The sequence below is a fragment of the Engystomops pustulosus genome, chromosome 2, assembly GCF_040894005.1.
Source record: "Engystomops pustulosus chromosome 2, aEngPut4.maternal, whole genome shotgun sequence".
Classification (NCBI taxonomy): domain Eukaryota; kingdom Metazoa; phylum Chordata; class Amphibia; order Anura; family Leptodactylidae; genus Engystomops; species Engystomops pustulosus.
The window spans coordinates 245386618-245403716 of NC_092412.1; the positions used below are offsets into that span (position 1 = coordinate 245386618).

General features: G+C 46.2%; 1 protein-coding gene across 3 annotated transcripts in view; it reads right to left on the reverse strand.

Annotated features, from left to right (window-relative positions):
• USP16 (ubiquitin specific peptidase 16) overlaps nucleotides 1-17099 on the reverse strand; it is an 18611-nt gene continuing 1512 nt past the window's right edge. For all 3 annotated transcript variants that reach the window (XM_072138660.1, XM_072138661.1, XM_072138659.1), the window contains exons 2-18: nucleotides 15355-15425; nucleotides 15049-15221; nucleotides 13914-14017; nucleotides 13282-13391; nucleotides 12652-12842; nucleotides 11892-11984; nucleotides 11436-11569; nucleotides 10945-11032; nucleotides 10583-10664; nucleotides 8783-8874; nucleotides 7834-7890; nucleotides 4970-5131; nucleotides 3951-4695; nucleotides 3203-3297; nucleotides 2603-2689; nucleotides 1471-1627; nucleotides 1-357 (exon numbers count right to left, since the gene is read on the reverse strand). In XM_072138660.1, the coding sequence (XP_071994761.1) occupies nucleotides 233-357; nucleotides 1471-1627; nucleotides 2603-2689; nucleotides 3203-3297; nucleotides 3951-4695; nucleotides 4970-5131; nucleotides 7834-7890; nucleotides 8783-8874; nucleotides 10583-10664; nucleotides 10945-11032; nucleotides 11436-11569; nucleotides 11892-11984; nucleotides 12652-12842; nucleotides 13282-13391; nucleotides 13914-14017; nucleotides 15049-15221; nucleotides 15355-15406 (2547 nt within the window). In that variant the 5' untranslated portion in view covers nucleotides 15407-15425 and the 3' untranslated portion in view covers nucleotides 1-232. The remainder of the gene's footprint in view (nucleotides 358-1470; nucleotides 1628-2602; nucleotides 2690-3202; nucleotides 3298-3950; nucleotides 4696-4969; nucleotides 5132-7833; nucleotides 7891-8782; nucleotides 8875-10582; nucleotides 10665-10944; nucleotides 11033-11435; nucleotides 11570-11891; nucleotides 11985-12651; nucleotides 12843-13281; nucleotides 13392-13913; nucleotides 14018-15048; nucleotides 15222-15354; nucleotides 15426-17099) is intronic.

The window sequence follows — 17099 nt, forward strand, 5'->3', positions numbered from 1 at the left end:
TTAATAATAACAACTGTATGTCATTTATTGCATAAGTATAGGCACCCGGACCGCCCCCCCATGTGTCAAAATAAAACTGCTCTGGTTGTGCTCTTATATACATATTAACACGTTCTGCATAAACCTACACAAGAAAGGGGGGGGGGGCAACGGTGGGGGCAGCAGTCACCCCTCCAGAGGTCCATTAAAATAAATATTCCTTGGCAGCTGAGGACATGAGGGAGGGGGAGGGTCACAGTATCCGCTCGTAGAACAGGAGGTAGGCCTGGGCACCCAGCACCCTGCTCAGGGGCACGGCCTGCACGTGGCGGTCGCTGATGTGGCACCAGTGGCCTTTGCTCGGGTCCGTGGTAGAAGCTGCAAAACAAAATTACTGGTTACTGGCCTTTACTAGAAACACAAGGACCCTCCTGCCTTACACATTATACACTTATTCGGGGTCTTTTAACCCTCTTATCCCTGCACCCATTTTCCACGTTAATCCCCTGCACAATTTTCAGAGGTTTTGTTTGCCTTCTGCAAGCTATAAAACTTATTTTTTTCCCTGTATGGGGTCTTGTTTTGTTTTTTTTAGGACAAAATGTAGGTTTATTTTTTTTAACAGCACAATTTTGTGTCCTACTGATGACCTTTTATTAACCATTTCTGTGCAGCATAATTTATAAAAGAACACAAAATCTGACAAAATCAGGGAAAAAAATAAAATAAAAAAAATCTGCATTTATCGTGGAACTGAAAAAAACTTCTCTGGGTCAATACGCGCACATGTGTAGTGCAGTGCACACCGATATGGCCTGATAGATGGATGCTCCACTCAGACCAGGGGTCCCCCAGGAGACCCCTAGGCTGTCTAGGACACCATCAACACCCTGCAATTGTAGCTGCAGGATCCCAATGGGTCCATGTCTGACCGTGGTGTCTAAGGGGTTAAACACACAGGATTTCAGCTTTAACGATCCCCGGTGTTAGTGCCAGGGCTGGGCTGTGGTAAGAGGCCAGCGCCAGCACGACCCGATGTCTTGCAGTCCTCCTGATGCGGTGCCATAGAAAGGCGTCACATGAGAAGAAGTACCCATAATGACCACTGGTTATTAAGGGGTTAAATAGACACAAACACCCCCCCCCCCCCCCGATTATTTCTTATAAAAGGGCTGCACATGTTCTTCCTAACAGAGAGAGCCAATTGAGCGCGTGTAACGCCGCTCCATCAGCGCGAGCCAAGTCCAGCGCCCAGTTATCTCCAGAGGTGACATATTGGGGGCCGAGGGGGCATCACTATCATTCCCCTTCATTTATGAATGCCAACTTATCACTGCTGCCCCTTGGCACTCAGGAGAGCATCTGCTTAATTACTGCAGCAGAATTCAGAGCAAAAGGGAGGAGCTGTGGAGCAGAGATCTTACAGCACAGCAGTGTGAGGACACCAGCACCCCCCCCCTCTAGTGACCCCAGGGATGTGCCCCCTCTTACCTTCAGGCAGCGCTCCCCGCATCACCAGATCAGACAGGTGAGGGTTTGGCGTCCGGGATTTCACATACGCCGTGTAGTGTCCGGAGCGCATGGTGCCGCTGTGCTCGATCACCCCGTACAGAGAGTACAGTAACCTGCGCTCCCCCTCCCGGATATTCTGGACGGAGAAATGGAAAGATCAGGGCACAATTAGTCAACAAAGGACTAAAATATCCGAATGGATTGTTCTAGTGGAAGTGAAACCTCGAAATAAATCTCATCTTGTGCAAAGAAGTCAATGAGGCGCTGCTTATCCCTTGTGCTACATCCACAGGGACCATTCAGGGGGCTGCTGATAGTTCAGGGGTCCCAGCGATGTGGCCGCTCTTTGGTAGGACTATTACCCAGTACCAGATTTTACCCAATTAAAACCGCAGCAACATAATCATAGAGAATTCCCACTGTTATGAGAAATCTCAACCATTTACCTATAAAAAAAAAAAATCTCCTCCAAAGTACGTGAGAAAGAGCAGAGAAGAGTCAAGTTTAGAGGCTGCAGAGGAGCGTCTCATCACACGCACCCATCTTCAGTTATATAGTATCTAGAAACAGGGTGTCACATTAAAAGTACGGATCTTATCATTCAGTACATGGCAGCCTCATGGTTCTGCGATCTACAGAACCAGACATACAGGCAGTTAAACAAAAAGGCAGGAACTGGATTTTTATCTGAAGCTCACATTTCAAAACTATGTCTTTATCCGCTTGCATCTCCTGTTCTGTTCATCATGGAACCAAAATCTGTTCTGAAAGATGAAATTCTGATCTTTAATATGACACCAGCAGCACATTTCTAGGTGCTATAGAACAGAAGACAGGGGCAGAAGATACCACCTGCAGCCCAAATATGACTCTTCTCTGCTCATTGTCACATGACTTTGAAGTGAGAATTCACATAAATTAGGCAATTCTAGAGAGGAAATTTCATCCCCTAGCTGAGGTGGTGGTAGTTTAATGGGGTAAAAAGGTCCCCACTAAACACCAATTCACAAAATTGATTGTGCTCAATCCATGGCAACAATGCAGAGTATCCATGGTAACAGACTACAAACAAACCCTGTGTAGTCCGACCCTACAAGTCTCTTCCTCTCACCTTACACTTTACGGTACAGAACGGAGCCAGATCCATCACCTCCGGAAACTTGATGTGTTTATTCAGTTTTTGGAGACTAAAACCGTTCTGAGGAAGAGAAAGAGAAAACACAGGAAACATTTAAATTTTTACCAAATACAACAATGGGTTTAACTCAATCATTTCATATTTAAGATCTTATATAACAAGAGGTTTACAAATATCAGTCTGATCAGGACTAGTAGGGATTGCATAGAAGCACAGATGGTTTTCATTCACTGACAGCAAGCGCTGATCTTCACACTAGTGAAAAACTAAACGCAGGGAGTGGAGGAAGGTTTTTCTATCCTCCCATGTGATGGGAACTTGTGTTGTCGGTCTATTCAGATAAAGTATAGATTTATAGAGGGTCTCAGCAGTAGGACCCCGCCCCCGCCCCCTCCCCCCACACACATCAAGACCCCCCCCCCCCCACAAACACACACCAGGGGCATGGATGACTCCAATAAGGAGGGGGGAGTCACCTGATCCCTCCTCTCCCAAAATCCGAGGGTCCCAGAAGCAGGACCCCATCCCCACATATGACACTGATGTTATCACGTATGTACGTGGACACGGTACCTGCTGGAACCTCTTCAAGTGCAGCGTCAGGATGGGGGGAGGGAGCGACACCAGCATCTGCTTCTTGGCGTTGGTGTATACAAACTTTTTATCACCTAAAAAAAAAAAAATAATAAAATCCACAAAGTCATGTGACAAGGAGCAGAGGAGAGTCATGCTTTACCTGAGATGAGTGGAGACTAGCGGCTGCAGGGTGAGCGTCACTTCAGATGCCCTCCCATCGTTTGTTCTACGGCACCTAAAAACACGCTTTTAGTGTTGTATTAAAGATAAGGATCTCATCATTCAGATCACACCAGCATTGTGGCTACAGAACCAGAGACACAGGCAGCTTAATCATAGTTGAAAATGCGAGCTGCACATAAAGATCCAGTTCCTGCCCATTTTATTACTGCCTGTAGGTCCAGTTCTCACAGAACCACAAGCCTGATGTGATCTGAAAGAATTTATCTTTAATAAGACTCAAAAAGCATGTTTTTAGGTGCTATAAAACCAAAGATCTGAAATGACCCTCCCGCTGTAGCCTCTAAACATGACTCATCTCATGTGAAAAGGATCCGAGAAGAGTCATATTTTTTTTTTTTTTTTGTTAGTTATAGGTAAATGGAAATTTACCATAAAAGAGGGAGTTCTAGAAAATAAATTTCATCCCCTACCTAAGGGAGGGGGGGGCGACACTAAATCCGGGTGCAGTGTAGATCGCATTAGGTTTTCGTGTTGTGACGTGCAGACGCGCTGCGTTCCTTACCCTTGGTGTTGTTCCTCGCGGCCTTGGCCTGCCTCTGGGTGCACGTGTTACACAGCAGCTGGTTGCTGCCCACCAGGCTCTCCTTGCGGGTGAACTGGTCCAGGCACCCGAGGACGGACCCGTTGTCCGGCTGCAGGTCCTTTCTGTCAGAGAGGGTACAGAAGGCCGTTTTGGGGTCCTCATTCACCACCTCGTAGACTTGGGGGCTGGGAGAGTGGTCAATTATCTCAATCTCTATGTCGCCAGGCTCCAGGCCTGCGCTCAGGTTCAGCCGGTTTATGCTTTCTGTTAGCTGCTCGGCCTCTTCCTCCTCCTCCTCCTCCTCCTCCTCTTGGTGTTGGGGGTTCTGGGTCACATCGTCTGGACCCTCCAATTCGACTCCATTTACCTGGACCTCAGTACTTTCACCAGTCGTCTCACATTCATCTTCTGGGTTTCCAGAACTTGCTTGGGAGTCATTGAGATTGGTGGACCGCCACTCCTGACCCCCCTGCTGGTCCTCTGGACCTTCACTCGTGTTCTCGGACCTTAGGTCCATGGTTCCACTGTCATCTCCTGAAGGGTCCTCCGTCTTCTCCGCATCAGTTTCCTCCTTCTCTCTTATGGAGAGGTCATCATCCGCCTGAGCCCCGGAGTTATTGTCGGATGTGGGGTCCACCTCCTCCTTCTCCGGGTCGGGCCGGCTGGCGCTGAGGTCACAGAACCGCACAGTCTTTCCTTGCAGCTTCTGTTGTTGCCTTTGATTCTATGTAACGTAAGACACGGAAAACATTTACAAATACAAAGCAATACTAGGCCGGCACCATCACCCCTCCCCACACACACACACACACAGGAAGTGACCTCCCAGCCAATCACTGCGCGAGGTGGTGACCACCCTGGGCGGGGATTGGCTGAGCTCTAGAATAAGAAGCCGCCGGTCGGGAGCGGTCAGATTCCCGTATTATTTCTGTCCGGATTCCAGAGAAGATCTGGGTTGTGCCCACCAGGTGCCCCGGCTTCTGCAGAACATCGCTCACCTTTGCTTGCTTTTTCGCCTGTTTCCTGGCTTTCTTTTGAAGGTGTTTGCTCGTTCCGGATACGGCGTCGTTCCGGTCTTTTACATAACTATCGTCGTCTTCCTCTTCCTTCTTGTGTTCGGAGACGTTCCTGAAGGCTTTGGGGTTATTCTTCTTTGTGGGCTGAAAAATGTAGATTGAAAGTGACAAATTTTGGGTAAGAATCATCTCCTTTTTGAGGAACCAGATCACCTGAGTGAAGTTGGCCCCCCCCACCTTGTCCAAATCAAACAAAACTGGTGTCAAACGTTTGTGCTGGTTTGTGCAGCAGAAATTTTCGTTTGTGCCGCTATCGTTTTTAAGATATTCATGAAAGTTTCCAGAGGTCATCAGAGGTCAACCAGCCCCCCCACATTGCTCAAACCAAACCAAACTAGTGCCGAACAATTCTGCTACGTTTGTGCAGCAAAAAATTTCATTTGTGCCGCTATCATTTTTACGGTATGTTCAGGTGTTTACATAGGTTAAAGGAGTTTAGGATGAACTGGTAAAAAAACAAACCTACTGACACTTCCCTGGTTTGATCACCAGGGGGAGCTAGCAAACACATTGTACTTTGGAAGAAATGAACTCTGATGACCTCTGGAAAAAAAGTATGAATATATTAAAAATGATAGCGGCACAAACGAAAATTTTTGCTGCACAAACGTAGCCCTAACATTTGACACCAGTTTTGTTCGATTCGGTTAATGTGGGGGGGGGCTGCTTGAACTTTTGACCTTTCATTTTTTGTTCACATATTCAAAACAAAAGCAGCACAAACAAAAATTTGAGCAGCACAAACGTAGCAGAATTGATTGGCACCAGCTTTGTGTGGTTTGGGCAATTTGAGGGGGGGCTGGTTGACCTCTGATGACCTCTTTCATTAAAATCTTAAAAACAATAGCGGCACAACGAAAATTTTTGCTGCACAAACGTAGCACAAACGTTTGACACCAATTTTGTTTGATTTGAACAATGTGGGGGGGGGGGGGGACTTCACTCAGGTAACCAGATCACCTCTTCCCCATCAGCTACAACGCGCTGCTTCTACATTAGTAAAGGTATGGCCCCTTCCCCCCCCCCCCCCCCCCTCCACCAATGACTGAAAATGGTTGTACAACTATTTACAGGGAACCGGTCACCACATTTTTCACAAATACAGTTACTAGGGCTCTATAGGAATATCTGACCCCCTTCTTTAAAGAGGACCTGTCACCCCAAATTAGTGCACCCATCCAAACATACCAACTGAATCTACTCCCCGGCCCCTTTCTAATGCTGCCCATTTCAAAGTCCTGGCATTAATCAAACTTCAGTAATCGGCGCTATAGCATATGGAACATTACATACTTGATGTCCGATCGACGGGCCAGCAGTCCGGCTTATTCATTAGGGGGCCGTCCAGGCCAGGAGTCACTCCCCCGGGCTCTAATTGTCACGCTGCGCATGCACAGTAAGTGCCGAGAGCATGTAGACTGCAGCGCTTGCGCAATGGATGCCACGATCTCCGGCATCTAGTGAATAGGAAAAGAACTGGTGCCCTGGGGAGTGGCGGCCTGTGGAGAAGTGGAGTGCCTGAGCGGCCCCCTAATGAATAAGCTGGACCGCTGGCCCGTATGTTATGTGCCATATGCTATAGCGCCAATTACTGAAGTTTGATTAATGCCAGGGCTTTGAAATGGGCAGCATTAGAAAGGGGAAGGGGAGTAGATTCATTAGGTATGTTTGGATGGGGGCACTAATTTGGGGTAACAGGTCCTCTTTAAGCTAAAAATTGTTTCCCTCACATCTCCATAAAATCAGAGCTATAAACTTGCCTGGTATCAAGGGATCTATAAAGTGAGTCAAGGGGCGTGGTCTATTGTCATGTGACCAGGGTGACATCATCACAGGTCCTTTAGCCTCTTAACATTAGCAAACTGTTAAAATCACAGCAGCCTGTATGGACTTCTATTCCTCTCCATGCTGCCGCTGTGGTTTCATGTGATATGATATACTGTGATTTCACTAGCTATATGCTTGGTGTACAGTTTGCTAATGTTCTGAGGCTAAAGAACCTGCGATGATGTCACTAATCGCATAAAATTATTTCTGCATGCAGAAGAAGCATGGGGAGGAGATGCTGGATACAACCCGAGGAGCCCCCACCCCAAAAAAAAAAAACCTTGCTCTAGATGTAACATTATAAAGTTGAATTGATGAATCTGAAGGGAACAATTTTTAGCCAAAAGAAGGGCGTCAGTTAGTTACTAGGGCTCTACGGGAACCTGTCACTAGCTGTATTTGTGAAAAATTTGGCACATGTTAACTTTAAGCTCCAGATATAACAAGATGCTCTTTGTGGTCCCACGGGACCTCCAACAATCTGGGGAACAGGATGGACGAGTGTGTGTCTTGCTGCTCCATTCACTAGTACAGGAGCGCCGTGTTCAGCAATCTCTGACCGCTCCCATAGAATAGAATGAGGCGGCAGTACTCGTGCTTGTCCATTAATGCAAATGGGACCTCTGTTCTCCATATTGTTGGGGGTTCAGGTATCAAGATTGGGGTCAGCCGTGGATCAGGGAGGTTGGTACAACCTCTAAGCCTAGATTTACATCTGCCCTGGAGGGTCGCAGATTTTATTATGAGTTGGTGCAGCATGGGGAGCAGCCCCCCCCCCCCCCTCATTATAGTTATTGGGTACCGATGGGCTTCGCCATGTGATGACCACCACATATAGCGATGTCCTATAGAGGCGTGTAGATTATTCCCATAGCTCTGCACCAGATGCAACGCTCATCTACAAGCCCCCCCCCCCCCTAATACTCCCTTTCATCAGGATCAAAATTAAATTTTCTCACCAGATCATCCAACACTGGAAGAGACAGATCAAGAAAAGGCTCGTGGACCAGAGAGACCTAAAACAAAGATGGAAAACCCCTTATTACAAAATAATCGCCCCCAACACACCTGGGTCGTGTTCAGACAGCGCATTTTTCCAATACATTGTTAACCAATATCTAATCTAATGTGTAAAAAGGAACTCAAATGTGTTCCACTTCCCTCCGCCCCCAAAAAAAACACTTGTCAAGTAACAGCGCGATCCATCACAATATGACAACGCTTATTTCCGACGTTGAACCCCGTTTCGAAAAATAGTAGCAGCCAAATGTCCGCAATGCCACTTTTTTCACCATTTTGCAACTCCAAAAAAATAAATAAATTCATAAAAAAGTGAAAAAAGTGGTCATACGGTCACAAAAATAGCAGCAATGAAAACGTCAGTTCATCTAACAAAAAAACAAAACCCCAAGTATGAAAAAGTTATTTGCGTCAGAAGATGGCGAAACGAAGACTTTTTTATTTTCTGCAAAAAAAAAAAAAGTTTTAATTTTTTAAAAATGTATTAAAACACAATAAAACCTGCAGACATTTGGTGTCCATGCGACGGCTTCCAGTAACAGAATAAATGGGATGGCGTCATTTGGGGCGCACAGTGAAGGACGAAAAAAAAAAAAAAAAAAGTGTGTAGACATAAACATGGCGCAATTACGTTTTTTTTTTTTTTTTTCACCAATCTCACTGCGTTTGGAATTTTTTTTTTTCCTGCTTCCCAGAATATGGAATAATAAAAAAATGTCACTAGGAAGTGCTAATTATTCTGCAGAGAAAACAAGCCCTCGCACAGATCCGGACAGGGAAAAATAAAAAGCCGGAAAAAAAATGGAAACTCAAAACTGAAAAAGGGAAGTGACGGTCCGGCGCTTTTTACCTTCCCCTTTAACACCCCATACAGAACAAGGAACATACCGTGCAGCAGGCCTCACACATTATGGTGCTCGTTAGTTCCCCTCCGAATAAGCGATCCACAAAGCTGGGGATGGATCTCCTCTTCTCACATTCTAAAATGACAGAGAGTGGGGAACGTGCAGGAATGTAAGAAAGCAGGGTGGCAGTGCGGTACACACACAGCAGCAGGCAGTACAGGATAAAGGTTTCTTTCACACTACCGTAGTACAATTGCCCCGGATACAGCCGCGCGCTGGAGCGGAAGAGGGGTGATCGCTGCTCCATAGTGCCGCCCAGCCATATTTACTGGGAAAGAAAGAGCATGCACCATCTTCTTCCAGTGTATACTACTATATGGCGACACTGCTGTGTGGTCACTGTACCGTAGCCAGGCGCCATAGGTGCCTATGCGGATGTATATCCTATACGTCCCCAAAATGTGTGAAAGGGGCCTTAATGTGAACCTAACTAAAACTATGTAGTTCAGGCTGCGTACGTGATATCAGTGCATGATGAGACATGTAGTCTCCATGATCTAGTAGCTCTCCTCTCTGTAGCGCTCTGTGTGCGTGTGCCGACCTAGCAGCTGTGACTCACCCCCTCCCAGTAGACTTCTATGAAAATTGATATTCCAGGCAGTTTTGGTCCCTCTTGCGAGCAATGACAAAGAAGCATTTTACTCTGATCAGATCCATCACGATGTTACCTGGGTTTACTATGGAGTTATGTAAAGTTTGTCGAAACCCTGTCCTGGAATGTCCCTTTAAAGAGTGACGATCACACATGGAGATTAACCTACCGGGGCTGCTACACAGATTCAGGGGTACTTTGAATTCTCTTTCTAGCCCTCACAGTGGCCGAGATATCAGTCCCAGTATCTGACAATTATAATCCTATCTACTGTCAGAGAGGAGGTGCTGGAGCAGAGTTTACAGCATCTATCTCAGGAAACAACCTTGAGAATGCTGTAACTGCACTGATGCAGAAACATATCTTGTTTAATCCCTGATCTGAGTGCTTTTGCTGAAAAAAAACAATTATAAAATTCCGGATAATGAGTCTGTCGCTCCTTTGCCTGGCTCAGCGCCTCTCTTCTTACACTGCTCAGGAGAATGATGTAATCACTGACAGGGAAAAGTAATCAATCGCTGCATCATCCGCCAGCCGCTGTGTATGAGTGATCCAGCTCAGGTTAATTAGTCCTGTCTGGACCAGTGCAGACAGCTACGTGTAATGTGTTTATGTACTGCAAGAAGCATGCAAACCAGCTTTCCCAAGGTCCTGAATGTCATAATTGTTTTTTCAGCAAAACCACTCAACTCAGGGATTAAACAAGATATGTTCCTGCATCACTGTGGCTACAGCATTCTCATGTATGTTTGGTTCATATTGCATGAAAGCACGCCCCCTCCTCTTCTCCATGTCCTACTCTCTGACAGTGCAGAGGATTACTATGGACACATACTGGAACGGATATCTCAGCAACCGTAAGGGCTAGAAAGAAAATTCAGAGATATCAGTTCCAGTTTGTGACCATTGTAATTGTCTGTCAGAGAGAAGGGGCTGGAGTAGAGGAGAAGCCGTTATCTTATGATCTTCTCTAACACAGATACAGTAAACTCTGCTCCAGCTCCTCCTCTCTGACAGAGAGCATTACAGTGGTCAGATACTAGGACTGATGTCTCAGCAACCGTGTGGGCTAGAAAAAAAAAAACACAGCAAACCACAAGTCCTTGGAATCATCCGAATGGGGGTCCCGCTAGGTAATCCCGCGCACCAATCAATCTCGGCTTTGTCCCCCACATAAAACATTGGCCGTACCTTTAATAACCTTTTTAACCTCTTCCTCATCCATCGGATCGGAATCATCTTGTAAAGACTTGAAAAGTGCTGAAGAGACTCTCTGAAAAGGCAAAGGACCAAAAAACACATAAGAACCCTCCCTAGGCACTTCTGAGCCCCCCAATCCCCATATATGAAAGGTGTCACTCAGACGAATGGTGTAGAAGGTGAGCTGTGCTCCCCTCTGTGATGCAGCTTTAAAGGCTGTTACACTGTGCAGGAGAACTTCCCCCCTCCCACTATGTGAGATTACAACATCCGACATGTGGACAGACCGTTTGGTGGAGTATGAAGAGAAGTCCTGCTACACCACATGATACTAGACACGTGTTCTCACATACCTGGATCTCCTCTCCTCTCATCCCATCCAGCAGGTAGCGGAGCAGTTCTTGGCTGTCCTGCTGCTGGTAACCTCTGAACCTTACCGCCCTGGAGGTGACACAACACACACAGAGCACTGCTCATACAGGGAACACACAGAGCACGGACACACAAAATCCAGCAATGTGACCAGTCCGGCTCTATGACTTAGATTGTAAGTAGAACCTATCAGCAGATTGCAATGTCCTCACACTGCTGTGCCACATTTCTGCATGCTCCATGGCCCCGTCCCCTTATGTTGAAAGCTTCTGGTCAAATACTAAAGAAGGGGAGAAGCTGTGTAGCAGCACACGGCAGAGAACAAAGAGCACAGCAGTGTGAGGACGTGCCCCGGAGCACAGTGTTGCATGGTCAAAGCTGCTGACCAATTCCCTTTACGATACTCAAAAGCCATTGATAGATTCAGATTGTTCAGGTTATTTTATGGTTATTGTTCTGGGTACATACTCACTTTTTACAGACCTGAGAGAAGAGCTCCTTAGGGGTCACAACCCCCTTCTTAGTCTCCTGCATCTCGGTCAGAAATTGCCCCATGGCCATGGTCAGGGGTCCGGGCTGCTGCTCCAGCTTCACTTCTCTGTGCGACTGCAAACACAAGGGACACAAATTCAGGACTTTATACAGGGTCCTGCGCCCCTGGGAGGCACTAAGGGAAACCCTGTGTTCATGGTTATCCATCACACTGGGCTTAAGAGTCCATATGGTCCGGCACTTTAGTATTATGGGCTATGGCGCATCACCCACCGTCCCAGGACAACTGGAACCAGGACCATGTGTGATACAATGTCCAGTGATGGGGCCATAGCTCCTGGTACAGTGCATGGAGTCTATGGCACACGGTATAAAACCAACAGCACCGGGCCGTATGGAGATCACCGGATCACTGACACATACATTATACACTCACCGGCTGAGTATCCGGAACTTGCACCGTCACCGTCCTTCCTGGATGTTTCACTTCGTTCAGGAGCTCTCGTAACGCCGGCGTCTGCGACAGGTTCTTATAGAAGAGACATAAACTGATAAGAAAGAGAAGAAGCTGTGTCTGGTTGATAAGAGGGGCACTACTCTGCGTTATAGGGGATTCTGAGCTGGGGTTCCCTTATTCCTGTGTTGTCCTTATTCCAAAAACAGTTCACATAGACAGATGGGATCACAGTTTTCTGGCTTAGAAGTAGTAAAACAATCGCCAATGTGATGTCTATTCCCAACTAGTATTCTGTAAGCCTCTATAGCAGTGATGGCTAACCTATGGCACTGGTGCCAGAGGTGGCACTCAGAGCCCTGTCTGTGGGCACCCAGGCCATCACCAGAGATGACTCCAGGTATATACCTGCAGTCCCAGACAGCACAGGACTTGCTGTGCACAGAGCTATTTTAAAGTGACAGCTGTACCTGGGACTATTTTCTGCTTTATTGGTGTCCTCAGGTGCTGGTATAAATGAAAGCTGTGACAGAGAAGGGAGTATGAATTACAAATTACATTTCTGTGTTGGCACTTTGCGATAAATAAGCGGGTCTTTGTTGTAGTTTGGGCACTCGCTCTCTAAAAGGTTCGCCATCACTGCTCTATAGCTCCCCCAAGTGGTGGCTGCAGATAGCCAACAGGTTATCCATTACATTACATACGGTATGACATGGACCTGGACTAGAAGGTAGTATGCTACCTGCATGACAGCGTTGAAGAAGCAGGTGTTCCCCAAGTTACTGAGCCCTTTAACGGCGACTTCCTTGTTGTCAGGAGTGGCGCCGACTACTTTGTCCACTAAAGTCGCGGACTTCGAGGAGTCTTCAACAGTCGTATTCGTTTCCTTCTGTGGAAGGTTTTCTACATTGCTGATAACTTGTTCTGTGTGACCTGCAAGGAATCAACAATAAGAAAGATAAAAAGATAATAATGTAAAAGAAAAACCAAACATGGTAAACATAAAAAGATAATAACATTTAAGAAATAATATTATTTTAAAAATCTAATATAATAGTAACAAAAATTTATAAAAGGAAATATATTGTTAAAATGAAAAAAAAAAAGAATATAAAAATTAAAAAAATATATATTTTACCATCAATATAAATAAATAATATAATAAATATAGTTATATAATATAATGGAATATATCAATATAATAATAACACAATTTCCAGCAAAACCAACCTTCATGTCATTTATCTATCCTCTAACCTGTAGCTTTTCGAGTTATCTCGGAACTACAACTCCCACCATGTGGAGTAGTGGTTGTCATACAGTAACCGTCAGGGTCCTTTGCATCTGATGACATCCTAAGGGAACCACATACCTTTTCCCCCGGTCCGGACATTAGTCTTGGATCTCCTCTGGATGAACTCCACCAGCTGTCCGAGCCGCCCGGAGGTGTTGGGATCTATCTGGTTATCGCACAGGTAGCACCTGACAGTACAATACACAACATGGGGTTAATAATAAGAATAGGTCATGTACATCTCTGTACAACTGCAATGGTTAATAGAGATCCTGGATCATAGTTGTGGGGTTAAAGGGTTTTCCCCTATAACCAGGACAGGGATCCCCATTGATCCCCCTCCAGGGCACCCACATTCCCACAGTCACACCATGGACTTATATGGGATGTTTTTCGCCATCCGAAAAAAAAGGTTCCATATAAGTAAATGTTGTGTTGGCGCAGGAGGAGAGGGACCTGGGGGCAATAACTGACCCCCATTTCCCTGATCAGACCCCCAGAAAGTCTGAAAACAAATAACTACAACTAATGTTCCCTCTCTCCCTGCTTTACACTGCAGCTCTGCTTGCTGACACTGAATATGACCATCAGGTAGACGGCTCCTATAGTATTATTACCATAACTTGTGTGTTCTGTACTCCATTAGTCCGCACCAAAAAAATACCAGCAGAATTAACCCCCCAGTAATAACTGGGGTTTGCGGTTCCTACCATACGTTCCAGTCTCCGTTGCTGAGCACCAGGCAGTGCGGCTCTGATCTCGGGGTGTTGTAATGGTTCAGCGCGTGCTGCCTCTCCGAGTATCTGCCGCAGCCCTGCAGGGAACAAAGACCGACACATGTACAGAGAGCCGAATACTACACAACCACAGCGATCACAGAACTCACAGCACTGGGAGGCGCGAGAGACGCTATTACAGAAGCTGCTGCGCCTCCCTCCTCCCCACTCCATAGACTACTCATCCGACACACCTCAGTGGGCTGGGGCCTTTCACATCAGCAAGATGGAACTTGATAGTTTCAAGGGGATGTCCAGTCAGATCAAGTGCCACATCAAGTTTTCCCCTCTATATACATATCGATAGGGAATACCATTCCGATGGATCACAAGCATAGGGCTCAAGAATGGCTCATCTATGGCACTGGTGGAGGTAGCCAAATACAGAGCTCAGCTATCTCATCAGCTCTACACAGGTGAAGAGAGCAGCAGAGAACATGTGCAAACAGCTGTTATCATCTGTGGGGGCACGTCAGTGGGGGTCTCACTACTGGCACCCATGGAGATCAGCAAGTTATCCTCCAATCTTGTGGGAAGGGGAAAACCTCATGTGGCTGAACAACACCTTTAACTTTAATCACATTGGGAGGGAGGATGAAGAGACAAGTAAGCGGAGAAGGAAGCAGTTTCTTCTGATGGAAGTCTGTGTATTACATTGTTTCCCCCTATGAGCGGAATATGACCCCCCCCCCCCTATGAAACTCATGGCTGAACAAAGCATTATGCTGAGTCTAACAGGTTCCAGATCAACATTAGGAGGGGAGGGGGGGGGGGGGGGTTCGGCTTTGTGTATGTGAGAGGGCAGCAGGTTACAGGATCCTCTCACAATAGGACGAGTGCGAACGTCTTTTCTGTCACATAAGGGGCCACAACCTCCAGATCACACAGATCATAGAGGATTTCTGGTCCAAGTGGGGAAGTCCCAAGAGGTGGGGACACGGACGTCACGGCTGAGTGTTCATGTTCTTATTTCAGATGACACCTGGATACTTACACCCCACCCGGGGACACTGGACAGAAAGACCCTACAAGTAGAACCCCCCCAACAATGAAGGCTGGAGGATCCTACCCTGTGGCCACATTTCAGACAGATCCAGATGACGTCTCCCTCCTCTTCCTCGGAGCTGGTCTTCTCCTTCCCCTCTGTATGACAGTCCTGACACACGTCCCACTCCACGTTGACCAGCGCCTTCTTCACCGCTCCCTCGTCAAGTCCTTTGCGGATGTGTTTACATGTAGGTTCTGAAAGACAAAACCGCAATGAGCGCCCACAACACACAGAGACCACAGCTCTACAGTATATATACACAGGGGAATAGATTTCCCTTACACAGTCCTCCCTTATACACAAGATAAATGCTCCCTATAATCCCACCTGTCTCCACAGACTCCTGGACAGGGAGGTTCTTTGCTTTCTTTTTTGCCATTTCCCAAATTTAATATCACCTAGAGAAAAAATGTAATAAAAATGATTGATCTTAAAGTAAAATGATTACTGAATCCACCAGCAGAATAGTGAGTGCAGCTCTGCGGTATAATACAGGATGTAACTCAGGATCAGTACAGGATAAGTAATGTCATGTATGTACACAGTGACTGCACCAGCAGCAGAATAGTGAGTGCAGCTCTGGGGTATAATACAGGATGTAACTCAGGATCAGTACAGGATAAGTAATGTCATGTATGTACACAGTGACTGCACCAGCAGAATAGTGAGTGCAGCTCTGGGGTATAATACAGGATGTAACTCAGGATCAGTACAGGATAAGTAATGTCATGTATGTACACAGTGACTGCACCAGCAGCAGAATAGTGAGTGCAGATGTGGAGTATAATACAGGATGTAACTCAGGATCAGTACAGGATAAGTAATGTCATGTATGTACACAGTGACTGCACCAGCAGCAGAATAGTGAGTGTAGCTCTGGAGTATAATACAGGATGTAACTCAGGATCAGTACAAGATAAGTAATGTCATGTATGTACACAGTGACTGCACCAGCAGCAGAATAGTGAGTGTAGCTCTGGAGTATAATACAGGATGTAACTCAGGATCAGTACAGGATAAGTAATGTCATGTATGTACACAGTGACTGCACCAGCAGCAGAATAGTGAGTGCAGCTCTGGGGTATAATACAGGATGCAACTCAGGATCAGTACAGGATAAGTAATGTCATGTATGTACACAATGACTGCATCAGCAGCAGAATAGTGAGTGCAGCTCTGGGGTATAATACAGGATGTAACTCAGGATCAGTACAGGATAAGTAATGTCCTGTATGTACACAGTGACTGCACCAGCAGCAGAATAGTGAGTGCAGCTCTGGAGTATAATACAGGATGTAACTCAGGATCAGTACAGGACAAGTGATGTCATGTATGTACACAGTGACTGCACCAGCAGCAGAATAGTGAGTGCAGCTCTGGGGTATAATACAGGATGTAACTCAGGATCAGTACAGGATAAGTAATGTCATGTATGTACACAGTGACTGCACCAGCAGCAGAATAGTGAGTGCAGCTCTGGGGTATAATACAGGATGTAACTCCGGATCAGTACAGGATAAGTAATGTCATGTATGTACACAGTGACTGCACCAGCAGCAGAATAGTGAGTGCAGCTCTGGAGTATAATACAGGATGTAACTCAGGATCAGTACAGGATAAGTAATGTCATGTATGTACACAGTGACTGCACCAGCAGCAGAATAGTGAGTGCAGCTCTGGGGTATAATACAGGATGTAACTCAGGGTCAGTACAGGATAAGTAATGTCATGTATGTACACAGTGACTGCACCAGCAGCAGAATAGTGAGTGCAGCTCTGGAGTATAATACAGGATGTAACTCAGGGTCAGTACAGGATAAGTAATGTCATGTATGTACACAGTGACTGCACCAGCAGCAGAATAGTGAGTGCAGCTCTGGGGTATAATACAGGATGTAACTCAGGATCAGTACAGGACAAGTAATGTCATGTATGTACACAGTGACTGCACCAGCAGCAGAATAGTGAGTGCAGCTCTGGGGTATAATACAGGATGTAACTCGGGATCAGTACAGGATAAGTAATGTCATGTATGTACAGTGACTGCACCAGCAGCAGAATAGTGAGTGCAG